Genomic DNA, 20750 nt, shown 5'->3' on the forward strand with positions numbered 1-20750 from the left:
TACAGCAATTACAGAGCCTTTTTGTTTCATTACTGAGTCAGCAGGAGCTCTGCTTCCCTGGGGAGGCCTCAGAGGCACAAAAGAGAAAGAACCAGACTAGTCAGTCCGAGCTCATGGGCTTTAAGGTGGCAACCAAATCCTTACATTAAGGCACGATGACTGCTCTCCTCAGAGACTGACTTTCCACACCTCTCCATGAAGTGCACACAAGCAGAGGAAGTGAGCACGCTCTCCCTTTCCAAATGGCAACAAAGGCCCTGGATACACCTGTCAGGGCAGAGAAACCCACTTGAAATCAGGGAGGAGCACTTCATCTCAACAGCTGGCATCTCTGCAGGAGACATGCAGACGGCTGCTTTCCCACAGGAGCATCCAGTTTGGGCAGAGGCTGGTTAACACCAGACACACTACCCCAGCTTCTCCCTCACGTTCACAGGCAAGCTCTTCTCTCCCTCCTATTTCTTCCCCACACTTCTTCCAGCAAAGCAACACGGACGGGAGCATTTTTTGATGCCCGTTCAGCAGGATGCTGGCTGTCCACAAACAGGAGGAGTTTATTATGACTTAAATATAAAATCGTGTCTTATTCTGAAAGATCCACCCAGTACAATTTCAAATGCATAGGCCAGTTAGGCCTTATAGCTCCTAAAGGAATACACGTAGTTTTTCCCACGTCTTGATCTGATACTATGCCAAACGTGACACACAGCATCCCTGGAACACGGACAGCTTTTGAGCAAAGAAAGGAGCCAGACACTTTTCGGCTGATTAAGCAATATGAATGAGTGTTTTAGCCAAGAGCACTGGGGCAAATTTCCTGCAGAAACAGCACTGCATCCCCAAACGCCTGCGTAGGGCACAGGAGAGACTGGTTTGAAGGCTGTTATGCAAAGCCTCCTCCCTCTCCCTTCCCCAGGGTAAGTTTCGAGGCACTTCCCTTCCGACATCCACGACAGAGACGCCGGATGGGAACTGTTGCCGCTGGACGGGTGACCGGGCCGATCCAGTGACCGGCTCAGCCCAACACCGGGCTCTGCCTGGGGCTCACCGGCAGGCGGGACGCTCAGCGCGTTCCCACGCTGACCCTGCAGACAGGCGGGACTCCTCGAGCGCCGCCGCTCCGGAGCTGCGCACCCGAGGCACGGACGCGAGCGCGGCTCCGCCGCAGCGCCGAGACCGGAGCCGCTGCCCCGCGGCCGCTCCGCACCTCCCCCGCGGGCCGGGCTACCGCCACCCCCCGGTACGGGCTGCCGTGACACCCACCGCTCCGCCGCGCTGTGCCGTCCCGCGATGAGCTCCGCCGTGCCCTCACGGCGCACCGCACGCCGCCGCGCCGGCCGCTCCTTTCGAAAGCGCCAATCGGCGCCGGGGGGCGGGGCCGTGCCCGCCGCACCTGGCCCGGAGCCGCGGCACCGCCCCGCTCCCGGCACAGCTGCCGCGGGCTGGGACATCGCCCGCGGGCTGGGACATCGCCCCCGGGCTGCGACATCGCCCCGCTGCACCCCCGGGAGCTGAGAGCCGAAGGGGCCCCCTGGCAGTCGGCGTTCTGCGCCCGGAGCCTTCCGCCGCGCAGCGCTCGGCACACCGCTGCCCCGCCGTCTGGGAGCGGACCCCGGTACAAGGAAACCCCGCACCGTGCCTGCAGCCCCCGGCCGCATCAGAGAGTCCGCAGCGCCGCGCACAGCATCCAGACACGCTTACCAGTTCCAGGGATGCTGCTGATGGTATTTTTCAGAGCCATTAAGCACCAGCAATCAAAGTCATAAAGCAAAATAACCTGTGACGCACTTCCACAAAGTAGAGATACTCTGTAATTTTTACTTTGAAATAATAATGCAATTGAAGTTACATGTATCATGAAAAGAGATTTTGTGTGTGTGTGGCTATTCTCCATTACATAATTCTTCATCTTGTGAAGAAATAACACCTTGCACACCTCACATGAACACATTTCAGAGTTGAACAGCAAATGACCGTGGTATTAACCATTTCAGCTGGTTTATTACTGTAACTATCTGGAACATATTCTTTGACAGATGTAAAGAACAAAAAAGCCCTGCAATGAAAAATTATTAATGGAAACTCACTTTTCCCCATTTCTTTACAGAGGAACTGTAACTGCAATCAGCTTAGTTGCAGCCGGAGTTAATTGGGTTCCTCTGAAGAGCTGGAGGGCTCTTTCTGATCAGAGGGTATAAATACAGAAAAAGTTATACTCATGTGTTAGGATCTGATAGCTGTACAATATTCTGTGCGTAGTGAACAAAATGACTTCTATGAATCCATGGCATGTTTCTATAAAAATGCAGTAAAGAAAATATAATGCACCATGGGATACTTTTCTATGAAAATAAATGCTATGTGGTCCTTTTAAAAGATATTTCTCCTAAAATAAAATAAAAAAAAAGTATCCATCACTGCACATCCCAGATCTCACAGAGAAGAGGTGTGAATTTGTGATCATTCACTCTCCATGACATCAACATCTCTGCGTGATGATGGTTAAATGTCCGTAATTCTGTGAGACGACCCAGAAGACATGCAAAGTGTTGAGGGTTATCTGGATGGTGAAGTTTGCAGACTTTTTGTAGAATATCCAGTAGTGGTTCTTGAAGCCTTTCCACAGAATCTCTGTCCTTTATGTATTGTCGATCTGATTATGGTTTTAAAGAAAAGAAGTAATTAGCAAGTATATTCTCTGATACATTGCAATTATTTGCACTGATAACTTAATATAAAAATATTCAAATATTTTCACTGATCACTGATGTTCACACTTACAAAGAATATTTATTCTGAAAATAAGATGAAATAAAAATGTTTAGTGCTTTATTTTTGCTTTAGGGCTTTCATGTAAGCTTCCCACTTCTAGCTAGAGAAAACATTTAACCTTCTCAAAAACCAAAGTGTTTTAACTCTACAATGTTTCACTGGAGTTCTATCATCATCTTTCTATGTGGTTCTGCACCAGAGTATGTCTTGCAGTGCATTGCAAGAACTGAGCAACACCCTAAGTTCTTGGGGGTGTAGTACTCCTGGGGAATTTAGCCAGTTGAGAAGAGTGTACAAGCAGGTCACCAGGGCAAAATCAAACATCTTCATCCTCATATTAAATTTCTTGGTTAGAAAATACTTATCTTTTTATTTTGTTCATATGGAAGCGTGTGTTTGGATACTTGGATTGGGAGGGAAAGAGGAGAATGGGATTTTTGGTGTAAAAAAATCTCCTGAGACACACTGACTCAAAGAGTGATGGAAATGCTTCACGTTCCCATCCTTCATGAAACCTGATTTGGAAACCTCCCAATAAAGGCTGAAGACCTTCATTGTCATGCTCTATTCTAAGCTATAGGGTTTCCCAATTTCCCTCCAAAAAATGTGGCATTCCACGGTGGTCGGTAGTGATGTGCATGTAGCCACATCTGGGGTTTTCTGAAGGAGGAAGCCTGTTTTGCTAAGAAGTGAAGAGATACCAGTAATTCTTTAAAGCAGGTTATTTAAGCAGTTTTTTCCTTGTATGCAAAACCAAATGGTGTAGCAGGACATTTGGAGTTTGTATTTGTGTGCTTGTTTTCTGGTTTAAATATGACAGAATGAGCACGTACACTCTCTTACTCCATGTAGAATGTAAGTTTTTACAAATCTCACATCATGCTCCTCATGCTTTCTTTCCAAAATCACTAATATTTAATTCTGGATGAGAAGTTACCTGGAGACAGGATAACTATGGCTGTGAGCAGTGCATATTCCTCCTGTGTCATCTTCAGCTCTCCAATGCTTTTATAAAAATTAAACATGGGAGTTATGAATTCATCTGAGATACCTGTGAGAAGGAAAAAATAGTTACAGTATGTCTTAATTATTGAAGCAGTCGGTTTATTGCTACACAGCAATTATTTCATATTTTGTATTGACTGTTTTGTGGGAGAAATCTACTATAGAAATCATGATGCAAGACAATTAGTTACAAAAGTGCAAGCACATCCTTGTTTTCCAGAGCAAACTAGACACAAGCAAGCACTGGCAATTTCTTTTTGCATGGTTTCAAAGTCTTTCTTTCAAACAATTTATTTAACTCTGCAGGTTTGTCCATCTGGCTCTTCAGGACAAGTCTCATATGTGGTTTTCTTGTTGTCTGCTGATAATCCTCTTTGCGAAGCAGTGTCTGTGTTCCCTGTCTCTGCATTAGTTTTATGGAAACCTCTCAGGGTGTATGGTTTAATTCTAGCCCAACTCTACTCTACAGCTAACTGCCTTGGGCAGTTGCTTCAGTTGTCTCCATAAAGATGCTTAATTACTCCTTTTATGTAGCCTGAAACTCTTGTTAGGTCTAGGATTACCTGTAGTCCAAGATCAACTTGCTTGCAATAACTATTACCTTAAAGCATAAAATAATTATCAAAATATTATTTTATTATTATAAAATACAGAGCCAAAAATAGTTAAAATCCAGGCCTATTTAAGAATGGGATCATGTGATTCTCTCACCATCAGCGAAAGCCTTTGTGGTTTCCAAACTAAGGCATGCCAATGGGGCTTCTTCTTGCTGACTTTGTCATCAGGTCACAATGTTCTTAGTTAGCCTTAAATTACAGATGTACTCCATCCTGCTCTTTGGTATAAAAGAGAAGTAAGTCCTGTGACATCAAAATTATTCTTTTTTTAAATGGTATGTGAGTCACTCAGAGCAGACACTAGACTATTGACAGCAGCTGCTTGCAGCTCTGAAGCAGTGTAGACATCCAAACCAGTGGTTCTGCAGCAAGAGTCTTTTGGCCTTCCTTGGCTGAAAGGATGGAAACCTCCTTGGTTCCCACAGATGAGGGCCATAGGATGTCTTGTCGATTTAATCTTAATTTTGAGCTGTTCTAGGAGAAGTCTTTATAACTTGCCTTGGAAACCACATGAAATAATGCAGTTTTGAGTGTTTGTGCAACACGAAGCTGAAGTCCAGGACTAGGGAGGTTTGGAGTGCCTCCAGTAGGGGAAATTCAAACTGAAACTCAGCAGGTGGAACTCAAAGAAAGGAAACATGAAGTCACTTGATTTAACTATGAAACAGTCACATTTTGCTGTGACAGTGAATTTACTTCAAGCAGTGGAATAGTTTTGTGTCCCAGCAGTGAAAGAATGGTCTTGCAGGGTGTGGTTTATTTTATGGCTGAGTCATGTGTTTAAACACATGACATAAGCAACCTGTGTTCACTTCAGATTACAAGCCACAAATCCTGTTTTAGTGATGAGTTCAATACTACTGAGTCTAAGTAAATTAAGCAGATATATATGATGCGGGTCAGCTCGTCCTGTAGAAGTTAGTAACACAGCTGGACCTTCTTACAGAGCAAACAATAGTCATAGCATCTAATGTGCTGCAAGGCTTATGTTGTTAGTCATCAACCTTAACTACTTAAAATTTTGAATACTTGTTATTGCTAACTTTTTGGGAACCACCTGTCTCTCCCTTGGGTGGTTTTAAATGCCAAGGTTCTTTATAGTGTGTAAGTAGCACATATATGCAGCACAGTTTGCATGAAACTAGAAACAAAAAATAGTAAAAAGCTGGGCCCTAAAGAAGAGCAAATGAATTCCTTTCATGGATATAAGTACCTCAGCAACAGCATGAGAAAAGTCCAAGACAAACTTGATATTTTTATAAGTCTCTGTGCAAGGTATTGTGCCTCTGGGCACAATAGTCTTGACAGGAAACAAGAAATGGTAGGAAGTGGGCTGTGACTAAGACTCCCATCATTTGTTTCTCATATTCATAATTTGATTTTTTTTTTTTGAAGGTCAGGTTTGCTTTCAGCTGGATGAAATAATTGCTTTTGGTGATCCCAAACTCCTCAAATCCTGTTGTCAATATAGCAGAAGAAGGATGAAAGTGTTGCTGGCAAACAGGATGTGGGAAAACTAATTCAGTTCCTCACTGGTCCAAACAATGCCTAAGCATATAGTAAAACAATCCCTGCCCAGAAAACTTATAAGCTAACCTTAAGAAACTGAAGTATAGATGGGTGAAGAAAAAATGAGTATAGATGTGGAAGCAAATGAAATTACTGCCGAGAACTCTGCATTAGTGTACTGCAAACAGAGAAATAAAACCGTAGAGATGGGAGGGAGTAGAAAGGGATGTTTCAGCAATTCAAATGTTTTATCACTTTTCCTAAGGAGAACAGAACTTCAAAATCTTTGAATTGATATATGTCACAAGGCAATAATGAAAAAAAAAAACCATTAAAAATTAACAATTACGAAACTAGGATAATGGAATCTTTCCTTGGTTAGTAGTTTTGCTGCCATCCCGCCTATGCTGGAGTTTCCCCTGTTAGTACTTCATCTTCCTGTATACACATTACACAAACTGCTTTTTCGTCACAAGAGGGGGCTGTTTTCTAATCTGATTGTAAACGCTTCGGTTTGGATTTAATAAGCTCCAACAGAAAGAAAAAAAAAGGCAGGAAACACAGGAAACAGATGTTTATAGTTCTTACTTTTTTTCCTAGCTACTGTACGAGATGTTGTCACTTCAATTCAGATTATCAGAACAAGAATTAAAGGTGATTTGGTGCTTGTAACTGGAAAGGCTAGAGAAGAAATGAGTTATGTGATTTTCCCAATGTCATTAGTACAAGTTATACCCAAAAGTGAAAAAAAAAATCAAATAGATGAAATTATATTTCTGGCCTCATTGAGAACAGAAAAGTTAGTTCCGCCTAACCCTCTATATTTAGATCAGACAAGAGCCCTGCACAGTGCTGTCAGGCAGGCAGAGCTTCCTGGTCACTGCTAACAGTACCTCCTTCCTAACTTTTTTCAAAAGGGTTTCAAAACCCTTGTTTCATGCAGCATTGTGGCAGTAAGAACATACTCATCCTTCATATGTCATTGGGCATCTTTCCATGTTACACGGATCCCTACCTAACCGCCAGCCCAACTCTGTCAGCTGCAGAAGATACTGCAGGTTGTTTGATTTTATGTTCATGCATGTCTGGCTGTAAACCCAAGGGTAGTCAGTGGGAAATAAAAGCTTTACTGAGTGCAGCTTTGCAGCATCAGACTAGAGCAGATTTAAACCCATGAACATTATTCATTCAACACCCCTTCCTTGCACAACTTCATCTCCATCTGTAGCCCAAGAAACAGCATTACTCTACACCTTGCCTTTTTTAGAGTTTTGTTGCTATGATTTTTCTATAAAGGTAAGATCACTGACATTTTCATAAAGTTTGCAGTTTCAGGCCGTGAATAATTATCTGTTTAACATAATCCTGGAATAGGTGTTTTTACTGTTATATCAAGTCAGTATTGCCAGCTTTTTGAGACAGCATTCTGTCTTCTATTTTTTTCTGTTTTGTAAAACTGAATAATTAATCTATTGCAAGAAGAAAGCTTGAGAGTAAATGCTAATTAACAGTAACTAGCACTGTGTTATTAATATAGATAGAGATCGTTTTTTCTTGATAAAGATTGAGGTGTTAGTGAATATGAAACCAAGGGTATATTAGTAGCTGCTTTATGCAAATAAAATATTCTAATTACTCACAAACTTACATTTTATCTTTCACATTGTTCCATCCACCAGAATTGCTTTTCATGCTGCTTATTAGCTCTCCATTCTGAGCTATTCAAATGCATCAGTGATCCTTTAAACACAGATCAAATTCACCCCCTTGATGCTGAGTGCCAGATAGGGGAAAATCTACCCAGGAGAGAAGACACAGCAGAGCATAGGCACATGCTCTTCTGTCTGTCATTATCTTGTAGGGGTTAAATAGCCAACTTAAATGAGAAGTTAGCATGTGTGGAGCAGAACTCAAAACGAAGTAGCAAACCCCCACCTTCTTTAAAGCAATCCATAGGACCTCTGTTAAGTCATAATTGCAAGCAAAGAAGCCTTAGCTTAAAAAAACCCAAACAAACCAAGCCTGCAAGGAGGGTGCAAATGACCTTGCCTCATACCCTCCTTTGGCAGTGGCCTGAGTGCCTGCAGTCAGGAGAGAAATGTGGTCTGGCACACAGTTAGCAGCATCTGCACTGCTTGAGCTAGTCTTCATAAGCAGAGTCTAAAAAAGTTTTTGGCCTGAAGAAGCACACTTATGCAGAAGAAAAAAGGTCAGGTCCCTGACATCTGTTCTTGTTTTCATGGTATAGATCTATTCTGTATATATGATTTAAATAATTTTAGCAACTGTATTTATAACTCAGGAACCTAGCACTGGAAGAGTCGGTGTGCTAGATTGTGCAGGAAAGGTGTGTGAACAGAAAAGCTCTTTCCTATATTTTGTATTTTAAAGTGGTCCAAATTTCTAAATGTTTTGGGCAGTGTGCCAGTTTTGCCTTGAGCCACAGGATGATGTGTCTCCTTCCACGAGGATGCACACGACTGTTTGGAGAGTTAGACACTTTGGACATGTCAGTGAAGATCATTTCATTTCTCTGCACAAACCCCGGCAAAGTGGGGTCTTGAAGCAGCACCCTTGCTCAGTACTAATAACTAAATGATAGAAGACAAAGGCAATGGAAATTATCCGTGTTCCAATAACAAACTTTGCTTTTGGTTGCAGGAGCCTCTTATCCAAATCAATGTGAACTTTGTATCCCACATTCAATGGCAAAAGGTGGTCTCTTGCCAATGCTTTGAAAGTGCAGCTATTTTTTTTTTTTTACTTTGGATCTGAGTGTACTTCAGCACCTGTAACCCATCCAGGAAGACAACAGTGTATTTCACAATGTCGCATGTCCTGCTGCCAACTTAAAATTTGGGTCCAGATATTCCCTTTCTGTCAATACCAGGTAGTATTTTATTTCCCAATACTCAAATTCCTAGAATTGCTCTGTAGAGTAAAACGATGAAATAAAAATCTCTGTCTTTTCATGACCACTGAAACCTGGTATCTTTAGCAAAACAAACTACAAATGCTCACAGAGAAAAATTTCTGTATCTCAGCTCTGTTTTTTTAAAAATACTGTACTGCTCAATAATGGGGAGAATTTGCTTTCAAAATAACAGAAAAACACTAAGCATTAAATTACTGGAATGTCAGCCTTTCACCAAGTGAGTCAATCACAATGTGATATATGCACAGTGAAGCATCAAATAAGATGAGTAAATGGCACCAAATCTCAGTAACATTAAATAAAATGTCTGTATTTCTCATTAAGTCTCAATATTAGAGTGCGTAGGAGAGGATTTCAGTCACACAAGCAGCTGATGCACGAATTTTCATAAGGGGTTATGGAGAAAGACCATCAGGGCACAAACAAAGGCAGTCTCTGAGGTGCAGCAGGACTTGAGCAATAGGCACAAGCTGAGAAATAAAAATACACCTCATCAGCATGAGAATGAAAATGAATGCTGATAACGCTCAAAGGTCATCACCACCAGATCTCTGACTTCCTTATCAGAAAAAAAACCCCAACATTCCATACAATCAGACTGGAGAAGACATAAATATTAATAGACTAGAGCAGCTTCAAAGTGGACATGGTGGCAGGTGACAGAAGTCTGGACAGCTTGTGACTTTTAGGCAGGATCACCACCACCCTCCCTGATTTTATGGATACAGGCATCAAAGCTTGACAATAGAAAGTATGTGATATTCAAGCGTTAGTCTGTACCTGAAAATATACGGACAGAAATTCTGACTAACAGCAACAATTAATGGCTGCTGGCATGAAAAGGTTTAGGACCTCCCTAGGAGCCATAAATAATCCTGATGCTGTTTTTTCATTTATTACCTATAAACTTGATTTTTAAACTCCCACTCAGCCATCACTGAACTTCTTCTGATGCTCTCTATTGTCTTTGTAGGTTTCAGTTTGCTGCATTTAGCCTTTTTTGTTTGTGTGTTTGTTGTTTTAGATTTTTGTTTGTTTTCCAGTGAGGTGTATGTAAAAAGAGGGATATAATCTCTTCTGGCCAGTCCTATCTCTTGGACCAGTCTATAACATAATGGGCAGTAGTGTTTGTTGTTACTGGTTAACACTGGAAAAGACTGCTTACATTTCTACTCTAAGGTCACATTGGGTACAGGCTATTATGAAACCTAGAGCTCTGGTGTTGAGTCCTATGACATGCAGGGGTGTGAACTGCATAATATTTGATATTTTTAATATTAAATATTTGTAATATTTTTATTTTACTCTAATTTATATTACATATTACTGAAATAACATTGAAAGCTGTATGTGTAAACAATGATAACAAAAGAATTCATATGCCTTTCCTTCATTTTGTTCAAACTTGGACACATGAAAATAATGAGGATTTAAGCCACAAAAATAAGCTATTTCCATAGTAGATATTTTAAAACTATTTCAAAGTTTTATTTATCTAGAAATTAAATAGGTCTAGTAGCAGTAATTAAACTACAAATGCAAAGATTTACAAGCTGCTTTTGTTATTTATTGTCACAGCCCCCTTAAAGGCAGCAGGGGAAAATGTTTTAAAGTAGGCTTGAATTTGCAGAAAGTAGAGAAATAAACTGTAAGGGAAAGGTTATTTTTTTCTGTATTCTGGCTCTTAATAGAAGGAAAGAATGCAGTCAGCAGCAGTAAGCTGGATAATACATTATCTTCCTGTAATACAGGGAGAGAGAAGTTCTAATATCAGTGTTTCCTCTTATGTCTTCAACTTGATCCTGGCTTGAGGGAAGATGTTTTAGAATGCCTCTTCCAAGAGCAAGAAGATACATGTTTGTGTTTATACACGCATACATATTTTAAAAGTTACTGTGTTTCGTTTCTTTAGAGCTATTTAGCCCTGTATTTTGGTCTAAGAATTTGCTTTTAATTTACCTTGGTTTTTTTCTCCTCAGAAAAAGTCTTCCTTTGGCATAAGCAATACATTTGAAATTGTTACTTGTCTTGAAAATTTGTTCTACACTAAATGTTTCTTTTTAAAATCTGTGACATGACAGGTAAATAATACTAAGGCAGGATAAAATGTAATATTCCAGCCAGTTGTGTTGTCATGAATCTAGTACAAACTAAAAAAAAAAAAAATTGCATCTCATCTGGATTCAGTAGTTGCAGAGAATTAATAGACTATTTTAAAATTATGACTAAGGAAAAATTATTGGTATGACATAATGGCTTATGCTATGTTCTGGGTTCAAGTATTTCTTGCTTCTGGGGTTTATTTAATGAACAGTTGATACCCTGAACAAAGAAGCTTGATATTCACTGTACAGATTAGAGAAGGTTTCCGTAATCATGTTGCCATATGGATTTCTTTCTCTAAAACCTATTTTTATCAAAAATGGGGGTTATAATCCAGTAAAAAAATCTCTTAATGAAGACATTTGGATCATGACAACTCATTACAGTTTCCAGGAAATATATCTGGCCTTCTTGGCATACTTCCCTGCCTGCAGAACTTGGACCAGAAGCTATTCATATCACTCTGGAAGTCCCTGTTTCCAGTTCATCAAAGAGTAACCTCTTATAATCAATCAAAATGAAAGAAATATAAAAAACTACTAATTATAAACTTAGAAACCAGTGTGCTAAGCCAAAATAAATACATACGTTCAGCTAGTGAATTACTATCAAGTTTTCTGACTCCTTTTCAGTGCATTAAATAGATAAGCATTGGCTTAATTTTGCTTACATCAGTAGAACTTTCTGAACTGAATTCAAGTCCATTTCCATGAATAATATTGAGGTTACATGTTCTTCTGTCTCTTCTCTTTCTGATCCTTAAAAAGGAAAGTCAGAAGCCAGAATCTACAGACTGACTCTCTGATTCAGAATTGTTGATTTCTTTGAATATTCAGCGATAGGTAGCTGAGGGTTGGATAAAGCTTGCTGATCAATACAGAAAAATGCAAAACATTCAGTATTGCATTGGTGGAGCACAAAGAATGCATAATAATGCAAAACACAACTTTTCCTGCTCTTAAGGAACAATATCTAGCCCCATTTGGCTTTTCATAATTATTAATATTTATGTCTAGGACCAGTGGAATTTATCAGAGTCACTGAGCTTTTGATTGACTTTAAGAAGCAGAAAACATACTGAGAAAATGCTGTATTTGTAATTCTTTTATGCACCTTGTGCAGTGTGATTCAATTTTACCAAAACATCCCTAAGAATAGGTGCTTGCCTTCAGTCATCTCCAGTAACATCCTAAAATCTTTTTTTCTTTTCTTCTTATAGGGATTGCCTTTGAAAGCATAATTACCAATACTTTGTTTGAACAATTTGAAATGGTACTATTTCTTCTTCATCATTCTTTCATGCTTATCATTGGAGACATGCACTAGTTTTATTTGATGCAGCGTTATTGATAATGCTTGCAAAGTACTTGTAAAGAAACCTTTACCTTACGAACTTTAGACTCAAGGCTGAGTTAGATTTGTTCTAGTTAACATAAAGAACAACATTCAGATAAATCTGTCTCAATGCTACTAAACAATCTTACTCTAGCTTTCCAAGGGCCAAATACTGACACAGAAGTTGCAATGGTGTGGTTTGTTTTTGCCTCACTAAACGAGATACCTACCACTGTTGCGAATTCTTTCTTCTAAAAGGAAAGTATGTCCCGTAGGAAGTTTCCTGCTGAAGATCTCAGCTGAACGGAGGAACATTGCTTCTACTGCTGAGCCCTTCAGCAAAGCAATCTGGTCTTCATGATCAAGGGTTTGGAAGCCTGAGGAGACATTAGAGATAAGTCAGACAATAGAAGTTCCCACTTCTTTCTGTCCTGAAATTCCTGCACGTGAGGTGCCACACATCTGCATAACCTTGATGCTGGTGTCAGTAGGGTTGCCAAGTGCTGCAGAAATTGAAACCCGGACTTCAGAAAATGACACTGATTTGAACCTCCCCCAAAGTTTATGAGGATTACACGTGTGTTTCAGTTTTCAGGGTACTTTTAGAGGATAAGCAAAATGCGGTGTAGCATAACCAATAGTGAGAATTTTGTCTAGCTCCATAATATCTTCTGTCATGTTTCCACCAGAGCTCTCTACGTGCCTTCCCCACTGCCATGCTGCTTTCAGTGTTACAATGCACCTTCCTTAGTTAAAGGGGACCTCTACCATATGCCCAGTATTCAGTCTTGAGGTAACATCAACTTGAGAGTTGAAAAAATGCTAATAAACTCAGATTTTCAGCACTTGTCCATAACACATTGTGCCAGGACCATAAATACTGGTGCCACCAACTAGAGAAAGTTCTTGCGTGGGACTCACAATTCAGTGGATGTTATAACCTAGAGGCATTGCTAGAAAGACAGCAAAGGGCATGAAGTAGAGTCTAGAAAGTGTTAGTGGTAATTTTGAGGCAGACTATTTGGCATTGCAGCAATATATAGAAATAAAATCTCTCTACAGACACAATCCCTTTTCTGAGCATTTTGTTTGTCCATAGCTAAAGGGTGCCACATCTTGGAGTGGCGGAGTTTGGATTGCTCAACCTACTATTCTTCTGAGAACAAAGCACCTTTGTGCTTTGTATCTAAAGTATCTAAGCAATGTGTAGAAGGAGCAGGAATTGTTTTATAGTCTTCAAAATATACACAACTATTGCCAAAAGGCAACAGAAAGGCACGTAAACCTTGCAATAACAAAATTTGCCCCCACACGCTGGATATACCTGGTAGTTTTTTAGTGAATTCCACAAGAACCTGCACATGACTGGTAGCCATTTCTGTTAAAATCAGAAAATTTCCTTCAGCACTGAATTCCTCGTTTAACTGTTAAAAATTAAACCAAACAAAATCTGTTAATTTTCACTGACATTTCACATTTAAGAGCATAAAATACAAGAACTATTGGACTGGACCAGGCAAGAGTTCCACCAAATATTGTAATTTGTCTCCAATCTTGGCAAACCAAAGTATTTTGGAAGGCAACATAAGAAGTAGACATAAGAGTATCTTAGATACACATAAGAGTATCTTTTACTCTAGAAATTATTTTCAAGCTTCCAGGCTGGTGCCTTTATAGAAAGGAAGATTGACAGCAAGTCAAACTCAAGTCACTGCCTATACTGACAATGGAAAAACAAAGCTCCAATCAGCAAAGGTTAGGTTTGATCATAAAAGTCTTATTCTAGAGTTGAAAGCTTTTTCTTAACATTTAAGTTTGATGGACAAAGATGTGGTCTAACTGTTGACTGAATGGGAAAGATTCTGCCCCAGTTTCAGCATACTTTGACTGTAAGCTTTTACCCATAATTTGCTCTACTTTACTGTACCTACTTATGCTGACTACAAGTATTTTTTGCCGTGTAATCCTCAGCTTCATTATCAGTTTTTCAAGAATGAATTTGTCAATATACTTACTAGTTTTTTTGACACCTCCTGTGGTATTTTTTGTTTACTGTATGAATCCATAATATAATTAAGAAGTTTCTGCTGTTCTGGGGTAAATTCTACCTTCTCCTATACTGGCAAAAAAAAAAAAAAAAAACAACGCCCATCACGAAATGCAGTCATAGTAATGATGTAGAATTTCTTGATTTAGGCAAGATCTATACATCTATTTTTTACCATTTGAAGACCAAGGAGATAAGAGGTTTGCTTGTTACTGAGGTTTTTGTAGAAGTGTACAGAAGAGAGGTATATAATGTTTTTAAACTGCATAGGTTTGTGTGGTTATTTATCAGAAATTAGGAAATGTTTAGCATATAACTAGGTATGTTAGAGTTTTAATATCACACCTCACTGTATGTGATATATGTACCACAGAAAAAATACTGCATGGATCTTACACATGCCTTACAGAGTTTTGACTAAAAAATTATCAGAACTACTTTTACACTCAAGGTATTTCCTTGACTTGGTGGAAGATGGAGTTTTAATTAATACAGGTAGCTCCAGAGAGTTTTCAATACTCTTTATTCACTGTACTAGATGCATTTAACAAAAATCAAACATCACCACTACTGTATGAACTATTACAAGAATTCTCTTACCCTATATATTTTAGTTGTAGATGTTACTTGTTTCACATCATGGCCTTCGTTGTCTTCATCGACTGTGTGATCTGGGGGCTGCTTCACATTTTTCCGTAGCCTTTTTGACTTGCACTGTATCTCTGTTAAGAGACCTAGGACACATAATGCAACATAAAGCATTTATATATGAACTTATATATGCCTGAAGCATTGAAGAGGTACATAAACATGCCCATGAATGCCCTTTACACTAACAACCCCGCTTACCTGTGCAGATCATCTCCTGAATGCGTCATTATCTTTGGATGTGAGTCTAATGAGACAAGCTAGGTACACACGATAAATAGTCTAGCCCACATGGAGCTCATCTGCAGAGCAACACAGCTGGTTCTGCTAACCCAGCATCCACACACTGAGCATGTCAGGGGTCTTCCTTTGGACCAGCTCTAATCTATTCTTACAGGCAGAAAACCTGTTAGTGATGAGAGAATGCTGGATTGTGCCTTTGGTTTAGTTTTATACAAGAGAAAAGCCTTTCCTGTGCTCCGAGACCTAAACCAAAGTGCAATAAATAGGAACAACTGGAAGATTGTCATCAAAATAATGCACTTTTGCTCTAATCCAGAGTAGTGACTGAGGTGCAGGTGTTCTTACACAAAGAGCTTTGGATGTTTTCAATAATCTTTAAGCAATATTAGGTCTGTTGTGCAGAATCTTTGGAAAGAAAGCCTACTCAGAAGAGGGGACTCCAGGGCTTTAGCCATTACTGCATCTCTACACAGGTAGACCAACAGCTGAAAACGTAGACTCAGAAGTAACTCAGACTGGCAGACCTACCTTTAAAATATATTTACTTAAGAAGTTACCCAACTGGTCTTGTTATTTTGCTTTTCATTGTATTAGAGGATTGCATAAAGCCCTGGTTTTATTATAGAGTTTAACTTGCCCTAATAAAAGGATTTCTGCATTTGTGGTTTGGGATTTTTTGTTCAGGTGCTTTTGTTCTAGACTACATTTCAGTACCTTGAACCAGCGAGCATCCTTTTGTGGATGTCATAAAAACTATCAATTTTCTTGTGCCAACAAAAGAAAGGAACAATAGGTACCCTACACAATCTGTGGAAGACAGAGATCACAAATGAAAAAGTAATCACCTAAGTATTCATCTAAAAATAAACCTATCAGCACGGGACTTTCTCTTTCTTTCTTTCTTTCTTTCTTTCTTTCTTTCTTTCTTTCTTTCTTTCTTTCTTTCTTTCTTTCTTTCTTTCTTTCTTTCTTTCTTTCTTTCTTTCTTTCTTTCTTTCTTTCTTTCTTTCTTTCTTTCTTTCTTTCTTTCTTTCTTTCTTTCTTTCTTTCTTTCTTTCTTTCTTTCTTTCTTTCTTTCTTTCTTTCTTTCTTTCTTTCTTTCTTTCTTTCTTTCTTCCTTCCTTCCTTCCTTCCTTCCTTCCTTCCTTCCTTCCTTCCTTCCTTCCTTCCTTCCTTCCTTCCTTCCTTCCTTCCTTCCTTCCTTCCTTCCTTCCTTCCTTCCTTCCTTCCTTCCTTCCTTCCTTCCTTCCTTCCTTCCTTCCTTCCTTCCTTCCTTCCTTCCTTCCTTCCTTCCTTCCTTCCTTCCTTCCTTCCTTCCTTCCTTCCTTCCTTCCTTCCTTCCTTCCTTCCTTCCTCTCTCTCTCTCTTTCTTTCTTTCTTTCTTTCTTTCTTTCTTTCTTTCTTTCTTTCTTTCTTTCTTTCTTTCTTTCTCTTTCTTTCTCTCTTTCTCTTTCTTTCTCTCCTTTTCTCTTTTCTTTTCTTTTCTTTTCTTTTCTTTTCTTTTCTTTTCTTTTCTTTTCTTTTCTTTTCTTTTCTTTTCTTTTCTTTTCTTTTCTTTTCTTTTCTTTTCTTTTCTTTTCTTTTCTTTTCTTTTCTTTTCTTTTCTTTCCTCCCATTCTTCACTTTTAAAAATGCAGAGCAGGAAAAGAGGCTCATTCAGTGAGTATATGATGTGGAGGAAGATACCATGAAACCAGTGAATCTCATTGTGAATGTTTTTAATTTCCTGTTTAAGCCCTATATAAAATGACCTACCTGAACTGCTGAGAAAAGAGGAAATTTACATGATTAAAATAAGACCTTCAAAGAATACCTTGAAAGGAGAAAGGAGGGAATAGGAATGATGGAGATAATAATTGGTATCAAGCCATGTAATTTGTGGTGCCACACAACACCATAGATTTCTTTTTCTAAATTATTCAGTGCAATCTTTGGTTCTGTTAATAGGCTTGTGCTATTTTCCACCAGTTTCGGATCTGGTCTATTGCCTTCCTAGGGAAAATTTGCTTTACGTGTGCCTTAAGCATTAAGACAGATTTTTCTCATGCTTCCTGCTAGTGAGTGTTCCCTTGATATCTTATTCTGGCTCCATTTAAGTCAGCTGAAAAACTCGTGTGTGAGACAGGACTTCACTTTTTACCTCAGAGATAGCTAGGTTTCAGTGGGTATTAAATTCCAGGAAGAGTGGCAGAATCTGGGTCTTCCCTAGCTAGACATTTCACCTAAGAAACTTGCAGTTTAGATCAAAATGACAGCAAATGACTGAAATTGATGGGTAGTAATTTTGGTCTGTCTGTAGTTTTCACATAAAGGGCAGGAGAAAGATTGTTGAGTAGCTGTGTCATAAATATTTATAATACTTTACCTCCTTGTTCAGAGGAAAAAAAGAATCCACAGAACTTGCAATTACAATCCTACAAAATGCGTAAGTGAAACAAAGTTCAAGGTAACCTTTTATTTCCTAGTCATATTTTTTCAAATAAATGCCCTATACTACTAGAAGTTTCATGTTTTACTGTCCTAGATTGCCTTGAACTAAAAGCAATTATACAACACACTCCTACTTTAAAGCCATTAAATAGTGCCTTGCCAAACATCCTCATTGCAGTGCATTAGAGCACACTTATGGTTAAGTCATGAGCAACACAAGATACCCCGTGTTTCCATTGCAGAGAGAGAGAGTCAGATGGCAGTGGCACCCACTGGCTTTTATTTCCCGTATGCCAGCTTGTGAAAATGATAGGCCAGTATAAAAGTTTCATGTGGTCCCAGCCAGTATTATTTACGCTGACCTGGTTTTTTTTTTACAGCAGTGGGTTGTCGGATTTTTGCTGCACTGAGTGACTCAAGCTGTTTTGAATCCTCAAAATTTTGAAGCAATGGATCAGGGTTGAGTTCACAGGGGAGTTATTTTCTTCTGACAATGCAGGATGCATTAAGTTCTTCCATCAGAGTGGGGTCTGCTCATATGTTTATGTATTGCATGAGAATATGTAATATCTCAGGATCTCGGCAGCCTGTTCAATTTGCAGAATGAAAGATTAATTACATTATGCTGGCAACACATTCAAAATATTGATGGAGCTTATTGTTTCTCATATAACCAACAGTTACTATAGCATCTTCTGATCAGATTGAAGGATAGAAATATATTAAAAATTCCAAGTAGATTAATTTCCGGTATGAACCTAAATTGGTTTCACACATATGTGTATGCTGAAGTGACTGGAGCCATCAAGAAAAATAAATTGCAGTCCTATTCATGGAAGGCAAAAGAGCAGATGTTCACAGAGTATTTTCAGGAGCAAGTTTACAAAAACAGTGCAATAACTCAAAGAGGAGCTTTAAACGTGTTCAAAGTTGTACTCTAGTATCCCCATTGTTCTAAGTTATCCAGTCTGAAGCTCAATAAAGTTTATAAACTGTCAGTCTGAATAGAATATTTGTTTTAACATGAAACATTATTAAAATCCATCAAGTTCATTTCTGGAGACCTGTGTGTGTCTATGAGTTCTACCTACGTGCCTATATGCAAGGCAGGAAAATCTATAGCTCCATGAGAAGAGCTAATGAGACTATAAAATGGGCCAGCCCTTACCAGGCTTTGCCTGATTGCTGGGTGAGGTCTGGGAACATACACTTGGCAAGGCCACAGAAACTTCCTGCTAGCAACACTCCTGCTCTTTTCTTGAAAATGGCATTGTTTATGTGTCAAAACTTGGACTTGGCTAGCAAGAACTTGACAGGGGGAGCCCCAGAAAGAGTAGGAAAGAGGAGCACCAGGACTTTCCTACTCTGGCTTCCATGACACTGCAAAATCCTCACTCCTGGGGAGTCTCCCATAGAGTCACTTCCCTGACTGCTTCTCCTTCCCACTAGAGCAGACTAATAGCTGTCATCCAGTGCAGGACTGACCTTCCTTCACTATTTGCTCAGCTCCTATGTCCTTGCATCCCTGACCAGCGATGAAATCCCATTGCTTAAAAGTGCATTTGTCTTTCAACAGGGTTTGATGCACAGGCACAGCACCTTCTTTAATACACCTTCCACCTGCCAAATGACATCTTTTATAACTTTATTATTAAAAACAGACCACTCAAACAAATACAGTATTTAATGCATGCTCTGACTAGATGATGCAAATACCTGTATACATACATTCAGCCAACATGCCCATTTGCTTGCATTTCCTTAGACGGCACTCCTGGCATTTTCTCCTCATGTACATGTCCATCTCGCAGTTGCCTCCATTTTTACACTTGTATACTGCATTTTTTGTGATGCTTCTTCTGAAGAATCCTGCACAAAACAGCAGTGATGTAGATGAAAGAGAACACTCAGAAGCAAAGTCATCAAGTTGAAGAGCACCTCCATCTGCACTTGTTTTTCTGAATGACACATGTTCTGCCAGACCATCAGTTTCTTTCAGTGCCTGGATGACTACATTCTTGATACTTGTATTAACAACAGTATCCAAGTCATATTTAATAATTTAATAAATGAGCCCACACACTAGACATTAGTCCTGGAATTGTGAATGTTGGGAAAATTCAGACCCAAATCTGAAACCTGCCAGTAACAGGCTGAGCACCAGCACTAGAGCTGTAGGGTGATGACATACAAATAGCCAGTGAAAAAAAATGAGTCTGTTAAGTCTCTTGAGGAATGTGCAGAAAGAGAGCTGAGTAACTCATCATCTTTCCCCCAGCTCCTGGGAGCAACAGAAGCTCCACATATTGGTCTGCTCGCCCACCCCCGAGTTGAATAAGGAAGCTCCATTCTATCTGCCTGTTGTACATGTACCCCTTTTTACAAGACTCTCCAGCCTTATTCACTGAGTATTGTCCACTTGATGAGTTAAGTAGTCACCTAATTTCACCTACACAGGCAGTTCTACTGGTACCATCACTGGATTCACTCAAAAATTGCACAGTGATCGCTGCAAACAGCAACCGATAAAAGAAATTGAGACAACCCTTCCTAAATCTGTCCAAATCTCCTATTTGGCTGCTGCCTACGACATCTGTGAGAGTGCCACTGTGGGCAAAGCATGGGGTGCACAAGATATTAAATGTGATTGAATAAGAGTCATCACAAAGCAGCAGAATCTTTGCTGTCAATGTTTCCTGAATTTTTAGTGTTACTCACTGTGCCATTACTATCTTACATTACCCTTCATATGGCAGAGACTATTTAGCCTCAGCTACAGCGGATTTCTTCCCCATGTGAGGACAGGTTTCTGAAATAAACTCCTGGGAGATTCTCCTGGCACATCACTGATTCATACTGTGCTTCAAACTAGAGCTCTGTGCACATTTGTATTAACCAGAGCTATTCAAAAAGCTTTTGCTTTCTTATCACCATTGCCTGGCACAATAAAGCTATTGTTTTCCAACCTAGCACTCTGATGCATTGAAAGAGGAGCCAGATAAGACCCAGTCTCCCATACTCAAATCATAGAGCAAATTCAGTTGTGAATCTAAAGGATTGTCTGTGTGTTTGCAGAATTGTGTAGTCAGATGACAATTTCCCGAAT

General features: G+C 39.5%; 1 protein-coding gene across 2 annotated transcripts in view; it reads right to left on the reverse strand.

The window, feature by feature from the left end:
* Window positions 1-2414: 2414 nt before the first annotated feature.
* NR1H4 (nuclear receptor subfamily 1 group H member 4) overlaps window positions 2415-20750 on the reverse strand; it is a gene marked incomplete at both ends in the record, with an annotated part of 32018 nt that continues 13682 nt past the window's right edge. Inside the window, 7 exons of one of the 2 annotated variants that reach the window (XM_082279572.1) lie at window positions 2415-2653; window positions 3710-3823; window positions 12507-12653; window positions 13601-13700; window positions 14292-14390; window positions 14924-15057; window positions 19373-19513. In XM_082279572.1, the coding sequence (XP_082135698.1) occupies window positions 2415-2653; window positions 3710-3823; window positions 12507-12653; window positions 13601-13700; window positions 14292-14390; window positions 14924-15057; window positions 19373-19513 (974 nt within the window). Of the gene's footprint in view, window positions 2654-3709; window positions 3824-12506; window positions 12654-13600; window positions 13701-14291; window positions 14391-14923; window positions 15058-19360; window positions 19514-20750 lie in introns of both variants that reach the window. The other variant, XM_082279571.1, reaches the window with a different exon arrangement.

The sequence above is a fragment of the Coloeus monedula genome (genome assembly GCF_965178545.1).
Source record: "Coloeus monedula genome assembly, chromosome: 4".
In the NCBI taxonomy this organism is placed as follows: domain Eukaryota; kingdom Metazoa; phylum Chordata; class Aves; order Passeriformes; family Corvidae; genus Coloeus; species Coloeus monedula.